The sequence below is a fragment of the Lepidochelys olivacea genome (genome assembly GCF_965140295.1).
Source record: "Lepidochelys olivacea isolate rLepOli2 genome assembly, chromosome: 1".
NCBI classification, from domain to species: Eukaryota; Metazoa; Chordata; order Testudines; family Cheloniidae; genus Lepidochelys; species Lepidochelys olivacea.
In genome coordinates, this window is record NC_140411.1 from 312992669 (window position 1) to 313008781 (window position 16113).

The window sequence follows — 16113 nt, forward strand, 5'->3', positions numbered from 1 at the left end:
TGCATTGTATGAAGAAATACTTCCTTTTGTTTGTTTTAAACCTGCTGCCCATTACTTTCATTTGGTGACCCTTGTTCTTGTGTTATGAGAAGTAAATAACACTTCCTTATTTACTTTCCCCACACCAGTCATGATTTTATCAAACTCTATCATATCTCCTCCTTAGTTGTCTCTTTTTCAAGCTGAAAAGTCCAAGTCTTATTAGTCTCTCCTCATATGGAAGCTGTTCCATACCTCTAAGCATTTTTATTGTCCTTTTCTGAACCTTTCCCAATTCCAATATATCTTTTTTGAGATGGGGTGACCGCATCTGCACACAGTATTCAAGATGTGGGCATACCATGGATTTATATAGAAGCAATATGATATTTTCTGTCATATTATCTATCCGTTTCCTAATTATTCCCAACATTCTGTTAGCTTTTTTTGACTGCCGCTGCACATTGAGTGGATGTTTTCAGAGAACTATCCACAAGAACTCCAAGATCTCTTTCTTAAGTGGTAACAGCTATTTTGGACCCTGTCATTTTATGTGTATAATTGAGATTATGTTCTCCAATGTGCAATATTTTGCATTTATCAACATTGAATTTAATTTGCCATTTTGCTGCTCAGTCACCCAGTTTTGTGAGATTCCTTTGTCTCTTTGGAGCTTTTGATTATGAAAGCTATGATATCCGAATGGCCTGAAATGCACTGATTACATTCAGTTAGTTTTCTCACTAGAAATTCTACAGTCTTCTGAGTTTCCTTTGAGGCTAACCACTTGTTTTTCCATCTTGATAACTTGAGATTTGCACATTAGCTCCCATTACTGACAGGCATTATCAACAACTTACTAGGCAAATGATAAAGTGCCAACTATCTTTAAATTCTAGGATCATTCCTTTTACTAAGAAACCAAGTTTGGACCATAAAGAGCTTGCCTAATTACTGCTTACTCTCAAACCTCCCATTTTATGGATAGTGTTTGGTAAGTCAGTGCTTATTCAATTCCAGGTGCACTTGGACACCAATGATATAGGAGGGAGATTCCAATCTCCCTCTTGGCTTTCCTTAGAGTAGAGACTATTTTAATCAGAGTCTTAAATTATCTGCTGAGTTTAAAATAAACAGCTGAATGTTGGGTTTATGTTGCATCTCTCAGTAGTCTTTTTATAGGCCAGACCAGTCACTAAACTATATTGCTACCCTTCATTCCTGGAATGTGCCTTGAAGTAAATCAGTGATAATGGAAAAACGTGTTTCATCGATGAACTGGAAGTGTGGTGTCTCTCAAGTTCTATACTATCTGTTTGGCTTAGTCTTTCTACCACCGTGTCAGAAGTCAGCAACAGACTGCACTTTTCTAGGGAGGTGCTATGGAGTGGAACCTGCTCTCTTCCTGAAAGCTGTCTGTCTCTTCGTCCTTTGAAAAAGTATAAAAATCCTATACACCTTACAGCTTTGGATTCAGAGATGTTTACATTATATTTGTCACCACCTCTTCCAATCCTCTTCCTCTCTTTTTTAAAGTTGTATTTCTCCATCTGATTTCCCGTCTTTGTATTTTAAGATGGTATTTTATTAGTTTCATCAGACTGTTAACAATGGTAAGCTTTCTCTTCTTCTCTCTCTTTTTTAAACTGAAATGAGAACTGAGAAATTCATAAAAATTAATAAAAAAATTTTACTACCTTGTTGAACAATCCTGAGATAAAGACAGCACAGGGTAAAAGGCAGTTGTTTGCAGAAATTAATACACCGTTTCGGGAGAATTTGGAGGAAGTAAACAGTTGGTAGTTGAGGAAGTGTAAAAAAGTAACGGTTCTGAAGATGTTAAAGAGTAACAGTTGTGGTGATATAAGAAGTAAGTTTTTGGTTTGATGATAAAACCCAGTTATGTAGATGTAATTATTTGTGCACTCGGTACAGTCACATTGGGTGGAACCCTGGTAGTTAAACAGATTATACAAGGGGGTCAGGTGGCTACTACCATCACTATGTTTTTGTCCCCAGGAGGCTTTATAGCTATTCTGTGGGAAAATGGGCGCTTTTCCCACAGAAATGGTCTGTAAAGGACTATCTGGCTGCCTGCAGCACTCTGATCTATATTATTTGACTATTGGATGAGTTAATCAAAATCATTAAAGGAATGCAAGGGGTTTCTAGTGGAACTTAACTTGACTGTCTCTGATTGTACAAGATGGGAGTGTAATCAGGTACAGTTGTGTAAAAAATAATAATAGCAGTGCAAGGAATGTTAAGATCAATGGTTGTGAAACCCTCAGTTCTGTATTGTTTTATCTTTATGGCCCCCACTTTTCTATTGTTATTCTATCTGGTTCTCTAATTGTTTCTGTCTGCTGTATAATTAATTTTGCTAGGTGTAAGTTAATTAGGGTAGTGGGATATAATTGGTTAGAAAATTACGTTAGGATTGATTAGTTAATTTTTTAGTAAAATGACTGGTTAAGGTATAGCTGAGAATATTACTATATAAACGGGTCAAACAGGAAGTGGAGGGAAGGGAAATTGGAATCATGCTTGCTAAGGCAGGGGAAGGGAGCAGGGAATAGGAAATGGAGAACAGGGACACAGGCAAGACTCTGCAGTATCAGAGCTGGGAAGGGGGACAGGGTAAATGCTCTGGGGTGTTAGTGGGGAACACTGGGGAACAGATGCTATCAGCATATAGAGATAAGTCCGACTGGTGTGAAGGGCTTCAGAATATGCTTGCTTGCAAACTAACCCCAATAAACATCGTATTGTCCGCACTTTGGATTTCTGTTCTTTTGAGGCTTGCTGTCTGTGTGACAAGAATCAGGGAAGTGGGAGGGCAAGGAAAAGCCTTCTAAAGTGTTTAGAAAGATAAATGCTGGTATTTGTTTTTCCCCAGCTTTCCAAGTATTGGTATAGTAAGATGACTGCACGAGCCTCCAATTTATCCATATGTAGCAGCCCAGTAGAAATAAAACACATGAATCCAGCCAGAGACAAGTGGGAAAATGTCACTGACTTAAGCAAATTGGCAACCTGGAGATTTTGCAGTTTCACTTCCATTTTCCCCAGAATCAGTTTAAGCATGAATCTTTTTACAGGTCAATTCTTAGCAAAGTAGGAATAAATGTGAAATGAACAGCCTGAACTTTAATGAGAAATCATCTAGGGGATAAGGCTACCTCCCTAAAAATCCAGAGATAATTTCCATCTCATACATTTATAATCATTTGGGCTTGGTCACCCAATAATCTCATTTGTATTTTTTTAATCGTTATCCTGGATTTAATACAAAACGTGATATATCTCTGTGTGTGTGTGTGTGTGTGTGTGTGTGTTTTGTGACAAAGCTCTGTCCTTGCCTCCGTGGGTCGTGTGTTTCCTGGCGGATTTCGCTAGCCTCAGAGGCTCACCGTGACCCTGCACGTAACCCTTCTCTCTCTCTCGAGACAAGGGTCACAGTCTACTGAGCCATTTTCATCATAAGCCAGCAAGGGAGGTGAGGAGAAGTTATCCTTCCTTGCACAGTCTCTGTTGTCTCCCAGTCTCGTGATTAATCAGGGGGCAAAGGTGTGGGGCGGGGGAGCCCAGGCCCACCCTCTACTTCGGGCTCCAGCCCAGGGACCCTAATAGTATCAGCTATGGTAGCTGACCTTTTAGAAACATGACATGTACAATTCCCTGGGCTACTTCCCCCACAGCAGCCCTCACTTCCTCAAGCTCCACTTGACCCTGACCTCAGGGCCTCCTTCCTTGTGCCTGATATGGTGTGTACTACTCAGCCTCTCCAACAGCGCAACTTCCTCCCACAGCTCCTGACATGCACACCCACCTAACTGGGAGCCTTTTAACTAGTTTCAGCCAGCCCCTGATTGGCTTCAGATGTCCCAATCAACCTAGCCTTCTCCCTGCCTTCTGGAAAGTTCTTAATTGGCCCCAGGTGTCTTAATTGACCTGGAGCAGCTGCCATTTCACTTATCCTGGTGCCAGGGATTTGTTTAGCCTGGAGCTAATATATCTATCTCCCACTACTTTTCTATAGCCATCTGGCCTTGCCCTGTCACAATATACACACAATGAACAATTTTTTTTTCTTTTTTTTTGCCTACTGAGTAGGTGCAGAAGAAAGCCTGAGATATGTGATCACTGCGTGATTGATCTTGTTGAGTTAGGGATAAGTATGTACTAGGCAAGCAGAGGTAGAGGTTTTGCTGGTGCCAACTGCCCTTTTCTTGGGCTCAGCCTAAACACCAGGCCACTAGAATACTGGGATGAGAAGAAAAAAGAAAACACAGCTTTGTACACAGAATCTGATTCATCCAAAGAAAACAGAACTCTACTTGAGGGAGTGGGAAGGCCAGGTTCCTTTTCTCTTAACTTCTTTTGTTTTCCTTTCCCTTCTTGCCCTGAGCCCCAATATGCCAAAGCACTTAAGCATGAGAGTGGATCCACTGCAACCAATGGGACTATTCACATGCTTAAATTTGTTCACATCCTTAGGAGCGTTGCTGTTGTTGTGGGAACTATTTCCCCCTAAAAAGTTAATAAAATACAGTTTAATACATACTTATTAATTACCTTCCCTAATATTACTTTTCCCCATCACACACAAACAGTTGCTTTTATTGCTGGTACAATGGTATCAAGAATGAAGGGAAGCTGGTCCATACAATTATGAATGTGAAAGGAGTTGGTTCATGAGATAATCTCCCTATTAGGATGTAGTCCATGCTGTGAAAGCATTTGTAAGCCCCATGATCTACAAAATCATCAACCCCACCATTAACTCACACTAAAAACAGGATGAGCATAATCCAAGAGTAATTAGGATTAATCCCTCAGTGAGACCATAGGAAGCCAGAAGAAGCCAATTAGAAACAACTGAAAGGCTGTCAAATCAGGAAAGGTAGAAGGTCAAAGAAAAATATGAGAAAGTTTTGAAAGAATACATCTTACTTGTATGGAATTCTTTGCATCAGACTTAGAATGAAGTATGAGAAGTCCCAAAAGTTGATACATCCAAAACATAAGGATGCTGTTGCATAGCCTTGTAGTGCTATATAAAGAGCAACTTAAAAAACAAAACAAAACTCTAAACTCAAGGAAAAAGATGACTACTTACCTTACTACAGTACTATAATTGCTGTTCCTCAAAATGTGGGTGCATATGTATATTCCACTCAGATGTGTACATGCCCTGTGCACCTGTCATAAATATAAAGGGAAGGGTAAACCCCTTTGAAATCCCTCCTGGCCAGGGGAAAGCTCCTCTCACCTGTAAAGGGTTAAGAAGCTAAAGGTAACCTCGCTGGCACCTGACCAAAATGACCAATGAGGAGACAAGATACTTTCAAAAGCTGGGAGGAGGGAGAGAAACAAAGGGTCTGGGTCTGTCTGTAGTCGTCTTGGCCGGGGACAGAACAGGAATGGAGTCTTAGAACTTTTAGTAAGTAATCTAGCTAGGTATGTGTTAGATTATGATTTCTTTAAATGGCTGAGAAAAGAATTGTGCTGAATAGAATAACTATTTCTGTCTGTGTATCCTTTTTGTAACTTAAGGTTTTGCCTAGAGGGGTTCTCTATGTTTTTGAATCTAATTACCCTGTAAGATATATACCATCCTGATTTTACAGGGGGGATTTCTTTATTTCTATTTACTTCTATTTTTTATTAAAAGTCTTCTTGTAAAACACTGAATGCTTTTTCATTGTTCTCAGATCCAAGGGTTTGGGTTTGTGGTCACCTATGCAAATTGGTGAGGCTTTTTATCCAACATTTCCCAGGAAAGGGGGGGTGCAAGTGTTGGGAGGATTGTTCATTGTTCTTAAGATCCAAGGGTCTGGGTCTGTAGTCACCTAGACAAATTGGTGAGGCTTTTTACCAAACCTTGTCCAGGAAGTGGGGTGCAAGGTTTTGGGAAGTATTTTGGGGGGAAGGACGCGTCCAAACAGCTCTTCCCCAGTAACCAGTATCAGTTTGGTGGTGGTAGCGGCCATTCCAAGGATAACGGGGGTAATATTTGTTACCTTGGGGAAGTTTTGACCTAAGCTGGTAAAGATAAGCTTAGGAGGTTTTTCATGCAGGTCCCCACATCTGTACCCTAGAGTTCAGAGTGGGGGAGGAACCTTGACAGCACCAAAGCCAGAGAAGGTAGCCTAGTTGTACCCAGAGGGGTAGCAGTCATACCCTCTGGCCCTTTATCTCCTCCCCAATTTATTTAAGGGTAGGCCAGTGCCTACCTTCCTCAGTTTCCACACTGAAAAGTAAAGAATTGAGACTCTGACGCAGAGGGGACAAAAGGTGGATCATAGAATACATATCTGTACCCAAATTTCAAAGAACAGATACAGTACAGGTAAGTACCAGTCTTTTCTTTGAGTGGCTGCAGACCTGCATTCCACTCAGATGAGTCACAGGCAGTATTAGAAGGAGGTGGGGCTCTGCGTCTCCTTAAAAGCCCGTCTCCTTAAAGAGCATCTGAAAGACTGCCTTTCCAAAATTCACTTCTGATTTGGATGCAGTTGTAATAGCATAATGCTTGGTAAACGTATGCATGGAAGACCAAGTAGCAGCCCTGCAAATGTCCAATGTCAAAACATCACTGAGAAACGTGATCTATGTTGCATGGGACCTTAACCTCTGTGGAAGTAAACTCTGAGCTATCCCACAAGCCATTGTAATACAGGATGTTATCCATCTGGAAGTCGTCTGTGCAGAGACTGTTTGACTGTTTATGCAATCTGCAAATGAAACTGAAAGATGAAGAAGTGATGAAAAAATTGGCTTAGTTCTTTCCAAGTAAAATTCCAAGCATCATCTCACATCCAAGGAATGAAGATGCTGTTCGTCAGCATTTGATTGAGGTTTGGAAAAAAAAGAGATAAGCAAATTGTCTGGTTAAGATGAAATTGTGACAAAAGCTTTGGATGAGGTCTAAAGGCCACTTTGTCCTTGAAAGACTGGGTATACATTAAGAACTGAAGCTCACTAACTCTTCTCATGGAAGTTATGGCCACAAGACACACTGTCTTTACGCACAGGAGAGATAGAAAACAAGTTGCCAACGGGTCAAACGGAGGACCCATGAGAGCAACCAACACAATATTAAGACTCCACTGAGAAATCACTACCATGGAGTTTGAGTAAACTGATTTACTTGAATTGGAGGATGAAATGCCGAAATCACCAATAAGTGCATGTGGTCATAAGACCTAACATCTTCAGGCCCACTTGGGTAGTAGTCAAAGGGTAAAATGGAGAGACAGATACAGGTGATGAATTGCCCAGAATTGCTCATTTGGTAGAAATGCCCTCAAGCTCAAGCAGGACCCCAACAAGCTTGCTTTTTTGATTTGGTATTAATGTCAACTTCCCCATGTTTAAGATCAGACCCAGATGATCAAAAAGGAGTAATGTGAACTGTACATTCAAGTGGACTTGTTCCCCTCACTGACCAATCATCCAGGTATGGGAAGACATGAATTCCTCTTTTTCTAATTTTTAGCCTGGAGTTTTAGTCTGAATCATACATAAATAAAAGACCCTTGAATATAAGGGAATAATTTGGAGTTGAATCTTTATAAAATATACAAGAGACACCACCTTACAAAATTTGCCTGATAGCAAAAATTTCTGAGCTGGATAAATTTTTAATAGTTAAGTGCTGTATTTCTCCTCATATCCAATGATCCTAAGGAATAAATCTAACTGTATGATTAGCTCTGAGCAGCCATTTTTTAGAGACTAAAGGTGAGAGTCTACAAAGATTTGAGGCAGTTAAACATGAATTTTGGCTCTGATCTTAAAAAAAAAAAAACAACTTATTATAGCGACAATTAGAGAGCCAAATGAGTAATTTATAAAGCTATTTTTGCTCTAGCTGGATCTATGGAGCACAAAATAGCGTATCATTATTCTTTCCACCCAAGCAAAAGAGAAATGAAACTGCTGGATTAAAAGACAGACAAGAGTTTGCAAGCTAGCAATACTCAATGTCATTATAATACATTAAGGATGGATATTGTGTTGTACTTCAAGCAAAGCCAATCGAACCACATATTGTACCATATTAGTGAATGATGAACCTCTCCAAGTTTTTTGATCACTACAAGGCATTGCTTCCCCCCGTATTTATATTTTGATCACATACACACAGATGTCTTTTCATTCTTAGTGATACTATTAATTTGTTTTAGACATGTGATAACTGCTTATAAGTAAAGTGATATAATTATAACCAGCAGCGTCATATATGAAAACGGTTGTACAGGTTATGAATAGCAACACAGTATAACATTAATTGATTATACCCTATGTAAGAAAGCGTAATATATATAAATTCCTTTGGGAGGCAGCATTGCATATTGTTAGCATCATGTTAAGCAAGAAGCTTTGAACATGCTAAGTAATATCAACTCCCAATTCACAGAATGCTTGTACAAAAAGCGTATGACACTTCTTTATATTTTAGCCGGTGCTAAGATATAATCCACCAGGAAAAAAAAGATTAAAAAGAGCACTGCCACTATCAGTCTCTATAAATGACATCTTCAATTATAGATGTCAATGACTAGAGACAAGAAACAGCTCCCCTTACTTGAACTTGAACTAGAACAATCCTCTTAATGAACTACAGCTGGTACCTGTACGACAAGTATGTTTAAAAAAATGTTAAAGAAACATCAAAATGGAAATCAACAACAAAACATTCCAGATAGCATTCAAGAACATACCAGAAGTAGGTACCAATATAATTAATAGATGATGATTCTAAAAACGACAATAAAAGAAAATATGACAAATAAAATATATGATAAATAACAAATTTACATCAGATATTTAAGGCAAGTAAAATTAAAAGCTAAAGCAACTTTTCAGCAAACAAAGTTCTCCCCACTATCCTAAACCATACAGGACAATGCCTATGTTTGTTAAAAAGAATGCACAGTATTTTAAAGAACATTTAGAGTGGCAGTCATTAAAAAGCCAATACTGGCCAATAATTAGTGTACACTGGTATCTAATATGATCAGTTTCCAATTAACTTTGGTGCCCTCTATGGTACCAGTGATCAAATATTAACTTTCTAATCCACTTGCAAAACTCAAAATGATTTCTGTTCGACATATATTGATGACCATTCTGTCTTATCCACGTTCTACATAGCCATACATAATGGGTTAAATTGTGTCCAGTCCTTCAGAAGTGAGCGTCAGGAACAAGCAACACAATCAGAGACCTTGCACTGAGGAACAAAAGACCTAAAGAGATTTAGAACTCTCTCTCTCTCACATACACACACACGGTAGAAGAGGTCGGGGTGGGGAAGGACCATGGCCCTGCCTGACTGTCTTCCCTGTTCAGAAGGTGCCATGTTTTCTTATATTCCAAGAGATAATCTGCTTGCTGGTACAATAAAACAGGAGCATCTGCTGGGACAATGTACATTTACATCTCTCCCAATGCAGCAATGCTGAAGAGCTATCTTCTGACCTGATGGGGAAATGAAGGCAGCAACCGTACATAAAATAAAGCCTATTTATCAGTAGTAATTACAGCGTAGTCATAGTCTTACTAATCTTTAGTTTTCCCAACAGAAAACCCTATTCATAATCTGACTGGAAAAAAAGATGTATATAATATACTCAGATATTTAGTTCTCTCTGGCATATACTGAAAGACAATATAGTTGTTTTGACAAACTCTTGCAGGGAATAAGCATGAAGATATATTCTGATGCCATGCTTCATGATTTGTTATAAATTGACTATACTGTACTACCCAATTTCTCTACTATGATCTTTTCTTGCTCCTTGTCAGAATGCTTTCAAATGCATACAATTTTAAAATAAAATTAAATATTTTGTTTTTATACAGTCTTTGCTATTGACTTCTTGATAACAAGTCTGGGTAAAGGAGATTATTCTTACATTAAAACATCATTATTCAAAGCTGCTGCTGTTATTCCAAACAGTACATGATGATACTGGAAAGTGTAACCTACCATTTTAACAGCAATTTACATGAAAACACAATTCTAAAGGAATTTCAAAGGAAAAAAGGATGTACCAACAAATAGTGTAGTATTTTATTGGTTCTACCATCCTGAAATTGCCAAAACACCTCCTAAATCGCAATACCTATTACGGGCATTCTTATATTAATACCTATTCTGGAAAGCACTTAGATTTTTACTTAAATCACATTGACTTCAAAAGGATTTTAAGCATGTGCTCAGAGTTAAGCACACAGGATTAGGTGATTTCCTTGTCTGTGCATAACAAAAGCCTGTATTACATGACGTATTACATGAAATAATATGACCACAGATTATTTCAGTCACGTCTCTTGCAAACATTCCCTCATATGTATAGCAAGTCCTTTATTAAAGCATCTCTCCCTTTTACTAAGAACATCTGAAGTTTTAATTATGAGTCTATTCTGTATGACAAATAAGCAAAATTGAGTGCACACAAACATTAAACTTCAAAGATTTGTAAAATTTCAGCATGCAGCAGCTGGAATCCACATTTTTACTGTAACCTTACCTAAATTAGAACCACCTATTATAGCAAAAATTTAAGTCTGTAAATGAATACAAAGAAGGCTCAATGCCTACAATTCTGATTTAGCCTGTAGTTAAGAAAATGTATGTCTTAAAAATTCTAGTGAATTCCAGCGATATATGAATGCTTACTTGACGAATCATACTGTGCCATCAATATTTCGGGCAGGCACAGCTCCCTGAACTTTGCAGGTTCACGATCTTGGGGTAATTTTCCAATACTCTTTCTGTCCTCCTAGTTTCAAATCCAAATTTGTGCAAAGTGCTGTCACTTCTTCATCTATAACACATACAAAATGTGCCCCTTCCTTTATCTCCACGGCCAAAAGTCTTGCTCAGGCAAGAGATAACAAGGATGTGCATAATGCAGTCTCCTCTTCTCAGGTCTCCCTTCTTTCTTCCCAGGTCTCCCTTCTTTCTTCCCATCTTTCTCCTCACCAATACTTCTAATAAGATGTAGTACATTCTACCTCTGCTGCTATGTGTTCTCATTTTCTATTGCACTTCCCATTAGTGCATTTTGCTTTATCAACGTTTTCCACCTTACCAAACCCTTTTTCTTCATCACCATCATTATTATCATCAATTTCACCTCTAAACATCCCCCATCCCCACATTGACACTACACTTGAACAGTCTCCATTCTCCCAGGGTCCAAACCATCTCAACTCAAGCCCTTCCTAGAAATTCAGTTATTTTGGCTAGTCTTCCATTACCAACCAGAGAGAAAGGATTAGGCTGGGATTTGGTTAGGCTGGGATTTGGGAGACCAGGGTTCAATTTCCTGCTCCACCACAGGCTTCCCCGCTCCACCACAGGCAAGTCACCTAGTCTCTATGCCTCCGTTCCTCATCTGTAAAATGGGGATAATAGCACTTTCCTCCTACCTGATGATAAATACATCAAAGATTGGGAGGTGTTCAGATAGTATGGTATCATAAGCCATATAAGTACCTAAGATAGATTTAGTTTTGCCTGTAATAGAAATTTCAAAGATATATACTCATAAAATTGCAACATAAACATACACACAACAATCTGGACCTACAAGATATGTACTAAACCTAAGCATGTAAAACACATTCTTGTTACATATGTGTGCCCTAGTGGACCTGGGGTAGCCCTCACTGGAAATGCTAATGTCAGGGCAGGCTGCAAAAAGGGAGAGCAGATACTCCTAAGACTGGTGGGTAACACTGAGTTAAACTCCCCAACAAGTCCCAAACTCTTCTTCTGATCCCCCACACTGATTATCAAGAAGCAAAAAAAGAAATTACACAGCCCCCCTGATTGCATTCCAGTTCTCTGGCTCCAAATCAGCACCTAGGTCCAGTGAGAAGTTATTTAAAAAACACTGCTCACACGTATAAAATGTTTTTCTGACCCCAAAGAGTCAGCCATATCACCAGGTCAGTAAAGGTTTGGATGTTACCCAAAATACCACACTCTCAGCCAATCCTTTAGTGTCTAAAACTAAAGGTTTATTATAAAGAAAAAAGGAAGAACAAGAAGAGAGATTTTAAATGGTAAAACAGTCACATACATACAAAGATTTTGAAGTCCATATATCAGATTCCTAGCAGTATTGGTTAGTTTGCTGGCTTGAAAGTCCCTCTAGAACACATCCACAGCTTGGATGGGTCATTCAGTCCTTTGTTCAGAGCTTCGTTTGCAGAAAGGTTATACCAGAGGTAAGAAGCAGGAATTAAAGACAAAATGGAGAAGATGCAGGTGCATTTTATAGTCTTTTGCTATGGGGCTTGTGCTACCTTTGTCCCAAACACAAGCTGCCAGGCACATGGCCTGGAAACCTTAGAGTTCTGTCCATAGGCATGTCCCTGCATGCTTTGCCAAGTCAGAAGGCACACCCCTTGCCTTCTCTCAATGGGTCAATTGTATAGCTGATGGTCCTTGATGGGCCACTTAATGGACTAGGCAGTGCTGATGCCAGACTGTCTGGGGGTGTCACCCAGAAGCATAGCACAAGTTTTGAAATACAGACATACATACATATCTATAACTCATAATGTAAAGGTGATACAAACATATAAACAAGATTATCATATTTGGCAAATTACAACATTTTTGCATATACCTTACATGGTATATCTGGCATAACTCATCGCAATTTTATAATATTGGTATTCATAATATCCCAAAGTGTCCCCCAAACTCCATACAGTGTCACAATATGTTCTTCCTCATCTCCTTTACCTGTACTTTTACTGCAAGGTTCTTGGAGCAGAAACCTTGGCTTACATAGGATCAGCAAAACCCTTTTATTGTTACTCTGTATTAGGAATTCAGGTTCCTAAAATCACCTTATGGTTCTTGCAAGCTGGGCCAAACAGGGCAGCAAAGCACAGATATCACATTCTCTCTGAAAGATGTTTGACTAAGTTGTGTCTGGAGAGACCTTCCTAGGGCTTGTCTTCACCTGTAAATCTAATAATGCTATGCAAATGTGAGCAGACAAAACAGATGATAGGAACATAAACATAACTTGCTGGTCAGCATAGACAAGAACAGATGTATGAGATACAAGAAGGAAACCGGAAGAGATAAATGGGAATAAAAGTAGAGACAGCTTATGAAACCACCCCACGTATTATGTTCTTACATTAAAACCTGGATTCAGGAGGGGAAACTTCTATTACAAACATTACTGGCTGAGAAGGATTGGGGTGGTGCTACAAACACCCAAGACTTCACAGTAAAAGGAAACTGATCATCTTTAGAATCTTAAGAAGTGTAGACTTTCTCCTCCTAATTCTCAGACAGTACTGTTCAACACTGTTTTTGGAGTGAATCTTTTAGCAAGAGATAAATCTATATTTGGGAAAAAATCTAAGATTAATAAAAATAACTGTGTGACCAATATAGTTAACAATTCTTACATAAACAAGAGCCATCTTCTCATCTGCAAATTACTCATGAACATGTCTTTATTTATTAATGTATCAGTATTGTAAACTGATTTTAAGTCTACCCATAACACTGGATTAATATTTTCAACATAAAAATATATCTACACCCTCCCCTCCCCAATTACTTATAAAATTGATCCTAAAACCAAGGATATCTTAAATAGTGTAATTAATAGTCATGCTGTAAAATGAAAGCTACATTTTCTGCTAATCTATTTTATTCAGAAGCAAGATGGTACTGTTGCTAAAGATCAAATGTTTAATTATAAAAAGAAAAGGAGTACTTGTGGCACCTTAGGGTATGTCTACACTACGAAATTAGGTTGAATTTATAGAAAAGTCGGTGTTTTAGAAATCATTTTTATATATTCGAGTGTGTGTGTCCCCACAGAAAATGCTCTAAGTGCATTAACTCGGCGGAGTGCTTCCACAGTACCGAGGCAAGCGTTGACTTCCGGAGTGTTGCACTGTGGGTAGCTATCCCACAGTTCCCGCAGCGTCCGGAAATGAGATTCAAAAGTTTGTGGTTCTTTTCGTACCTGGCCAGTGCATCTGAGTTGAGAGTGCTGTCCAGAGCGGTCACAATGGAGCACTCTGGGATAGCTCCCGGAGGCCAATACCGTCGAACTGTGTCCACAGTACTCCAAATTTGACCCGGCAAAGCCCATTTAAGCGCTAATCCACTTGTCAGGGGTGGTGTAAGGAAATCGATTTTAAGAGCCCTTTAAGTCGAAAAAAAGGGCTTCATCGTGTGGACGGGTGCAGGTTTACATCGATTTAACGCTGCTAAATTCGACCTAAAGTCCTAGTGTAGACCAGGGCTTAGAGACTAACAAATTTATTTGAGCATAAGCTCAGGAAAGCTTATGCTCAAATAAATTGGTTAGTCTCTAAGGTGCCACAAGTACTCCTTTTCTTTTTGCGAATACAGACTAACACAGCTGCTACTCTGAAACATGTTTAATTATGTTGTTCTTTTCCCTAAGTATAATCAACATTACTGACCCACTAAAACAAGATATGTATTGCAGAATGCAGCAGACTTCACAGAATATGCAATACCCTTTTGTAGACTGTAGAATTATCATTTAATTGGGCAACAAATTTAACTCCATTTTACATCAGTTCCAATAAATAATTTTCAACTATAGAGTACATTTTTCATAATGCATTACGTTCACATGGTAATGAATGACATTACAATATTTGGAAAGAGCTGTTTAATTGGAAGGATAATTTTTCATAGTGATTTTAAGGTAATGAGGCTGTTTCACACCTGCTGAAGGTGATCTGCACTAAAATAGCGTGTACAGGAAAGATCGTAAAGGATAAAAAGCACATTGGAAACAAAATCATCACATGTAGAAGTGGATAGCTAGCTTTCTTGAAATGAATCCAAAACAAAAAAACAACAACAAAAAATCCAGTAAAATTAAAGTTAAAAATACTGACTTCTCTGTTACCTTCAGTGATTTTGCCAGTTTCACATGGTTATCGTAAACTAGAATGTCTACAATCAGATTTCTCAGCTGATGGATAAGAACTTTATCTCCCTCAAGGTCACTTTCTTCCACAAGCACCTTCCAAGATGGGTAGGGACATATTGTACCATCCCATACCTGCCATGAAAAGAAATTATTTCAACAATCCCTTTTAATACTTTTAATGTGCAAAATAAAAGGTTTAAAAGGTTGATTACTTTAGATTAAATTGTTACAAACATATGTAACTACTTACCTTCACATGATTAAATATTGTGAGTCAAAATAGTTACTAAAGTTACTTTCCTCCTTAACTAAGAAAAACACTCACTTGGTTCAGCAGCAATTTTTCAAGTTTAAGTAGTGTCGATCACAGCCCCTATATATTTTTTTATGCTACACATACTCTAAATTGGTATTCACTACTTTTTTTTCCCCTCTCCAAACTTTGTCGGTCTTTATGATGAACAAGCCCAGTCCTTCAAAAGGTAAATTTAACATCTTGGCCTGAACACCACCTTAAGAAAAGCCAAATTTAAAAACCAAGTAGTAGTGGTGGAGAGTAAGGGGAAGTGCCACAGATCTGGTGTAGTATGTGACACAAAGACTGCTTGACGGAATGTCTAGAGACAATTTGGCCCTCTTATTAACATGGACTTGATTTTCTAGGATGCTTATCAGGCAGGTGGACTGGGAGAAGGAAAAAAACTTCTCTCAAGCATAAAAATTGTACCTGGACTTAAGAACCCAGCCCTGGAAATCTTTTGGTGGGTTCTCTCATGGTACTTAGTTGGAGGAGATGCACCCACTGGTGTTTAGCTGGCCTTTCAAAGATTCCTCTCTGTCAATAGACGTTTTTGCTACTACTGCTGTGGAAGGCAGACCAAAGAAGGAAAAGTGAGTACATGCTAGGAACTCTCTAAAAAGAGTTGTTTTCTCCCAGGGCTGAAGGTATCTGGTGCGGTGGTTCATTATGGACATTTTATTGTCATTTGATATATATCATGTGTATATATATATATATATATATATATCATGATAATCTGGTATTTTGTATGTAGGTCCACATGGGGATAATTGGCAACAGAGCAAATAACCAGTCTAGGGCATCACAACAACAGAGACCTAAATTAAAGGCTAAACTATTAGCAGTTACTAGCTT

The 16113-nt window shown here is 38.6% G+C and overlaps 1 protein-coding gene across 5 annotated transcripts in view; it reads right to left on the reverse strand.

Annotated features, from left to right (window-relative positions):
• POT1 (protection of telomeres 1) overlaps positions 1-16113 on the reverse strand; it is a 167678-nt gene that overhangs the window by 30399 nt on the left and 121166 nt on the right. For all 5 annotated transcript variants that reach the window (XM_084612063.1, XM_084612061.1, XM_084612062.1 and 2 more), the window contains one exon: positions 14934-15089. In XM_084612063.1, the coding sequence (XP_084468189.1) occupies positions 14934-15089 (156 nt within the window). The remainder of the gene's footprint in view (positions 1-14933; positions 15090-16113) is intronic.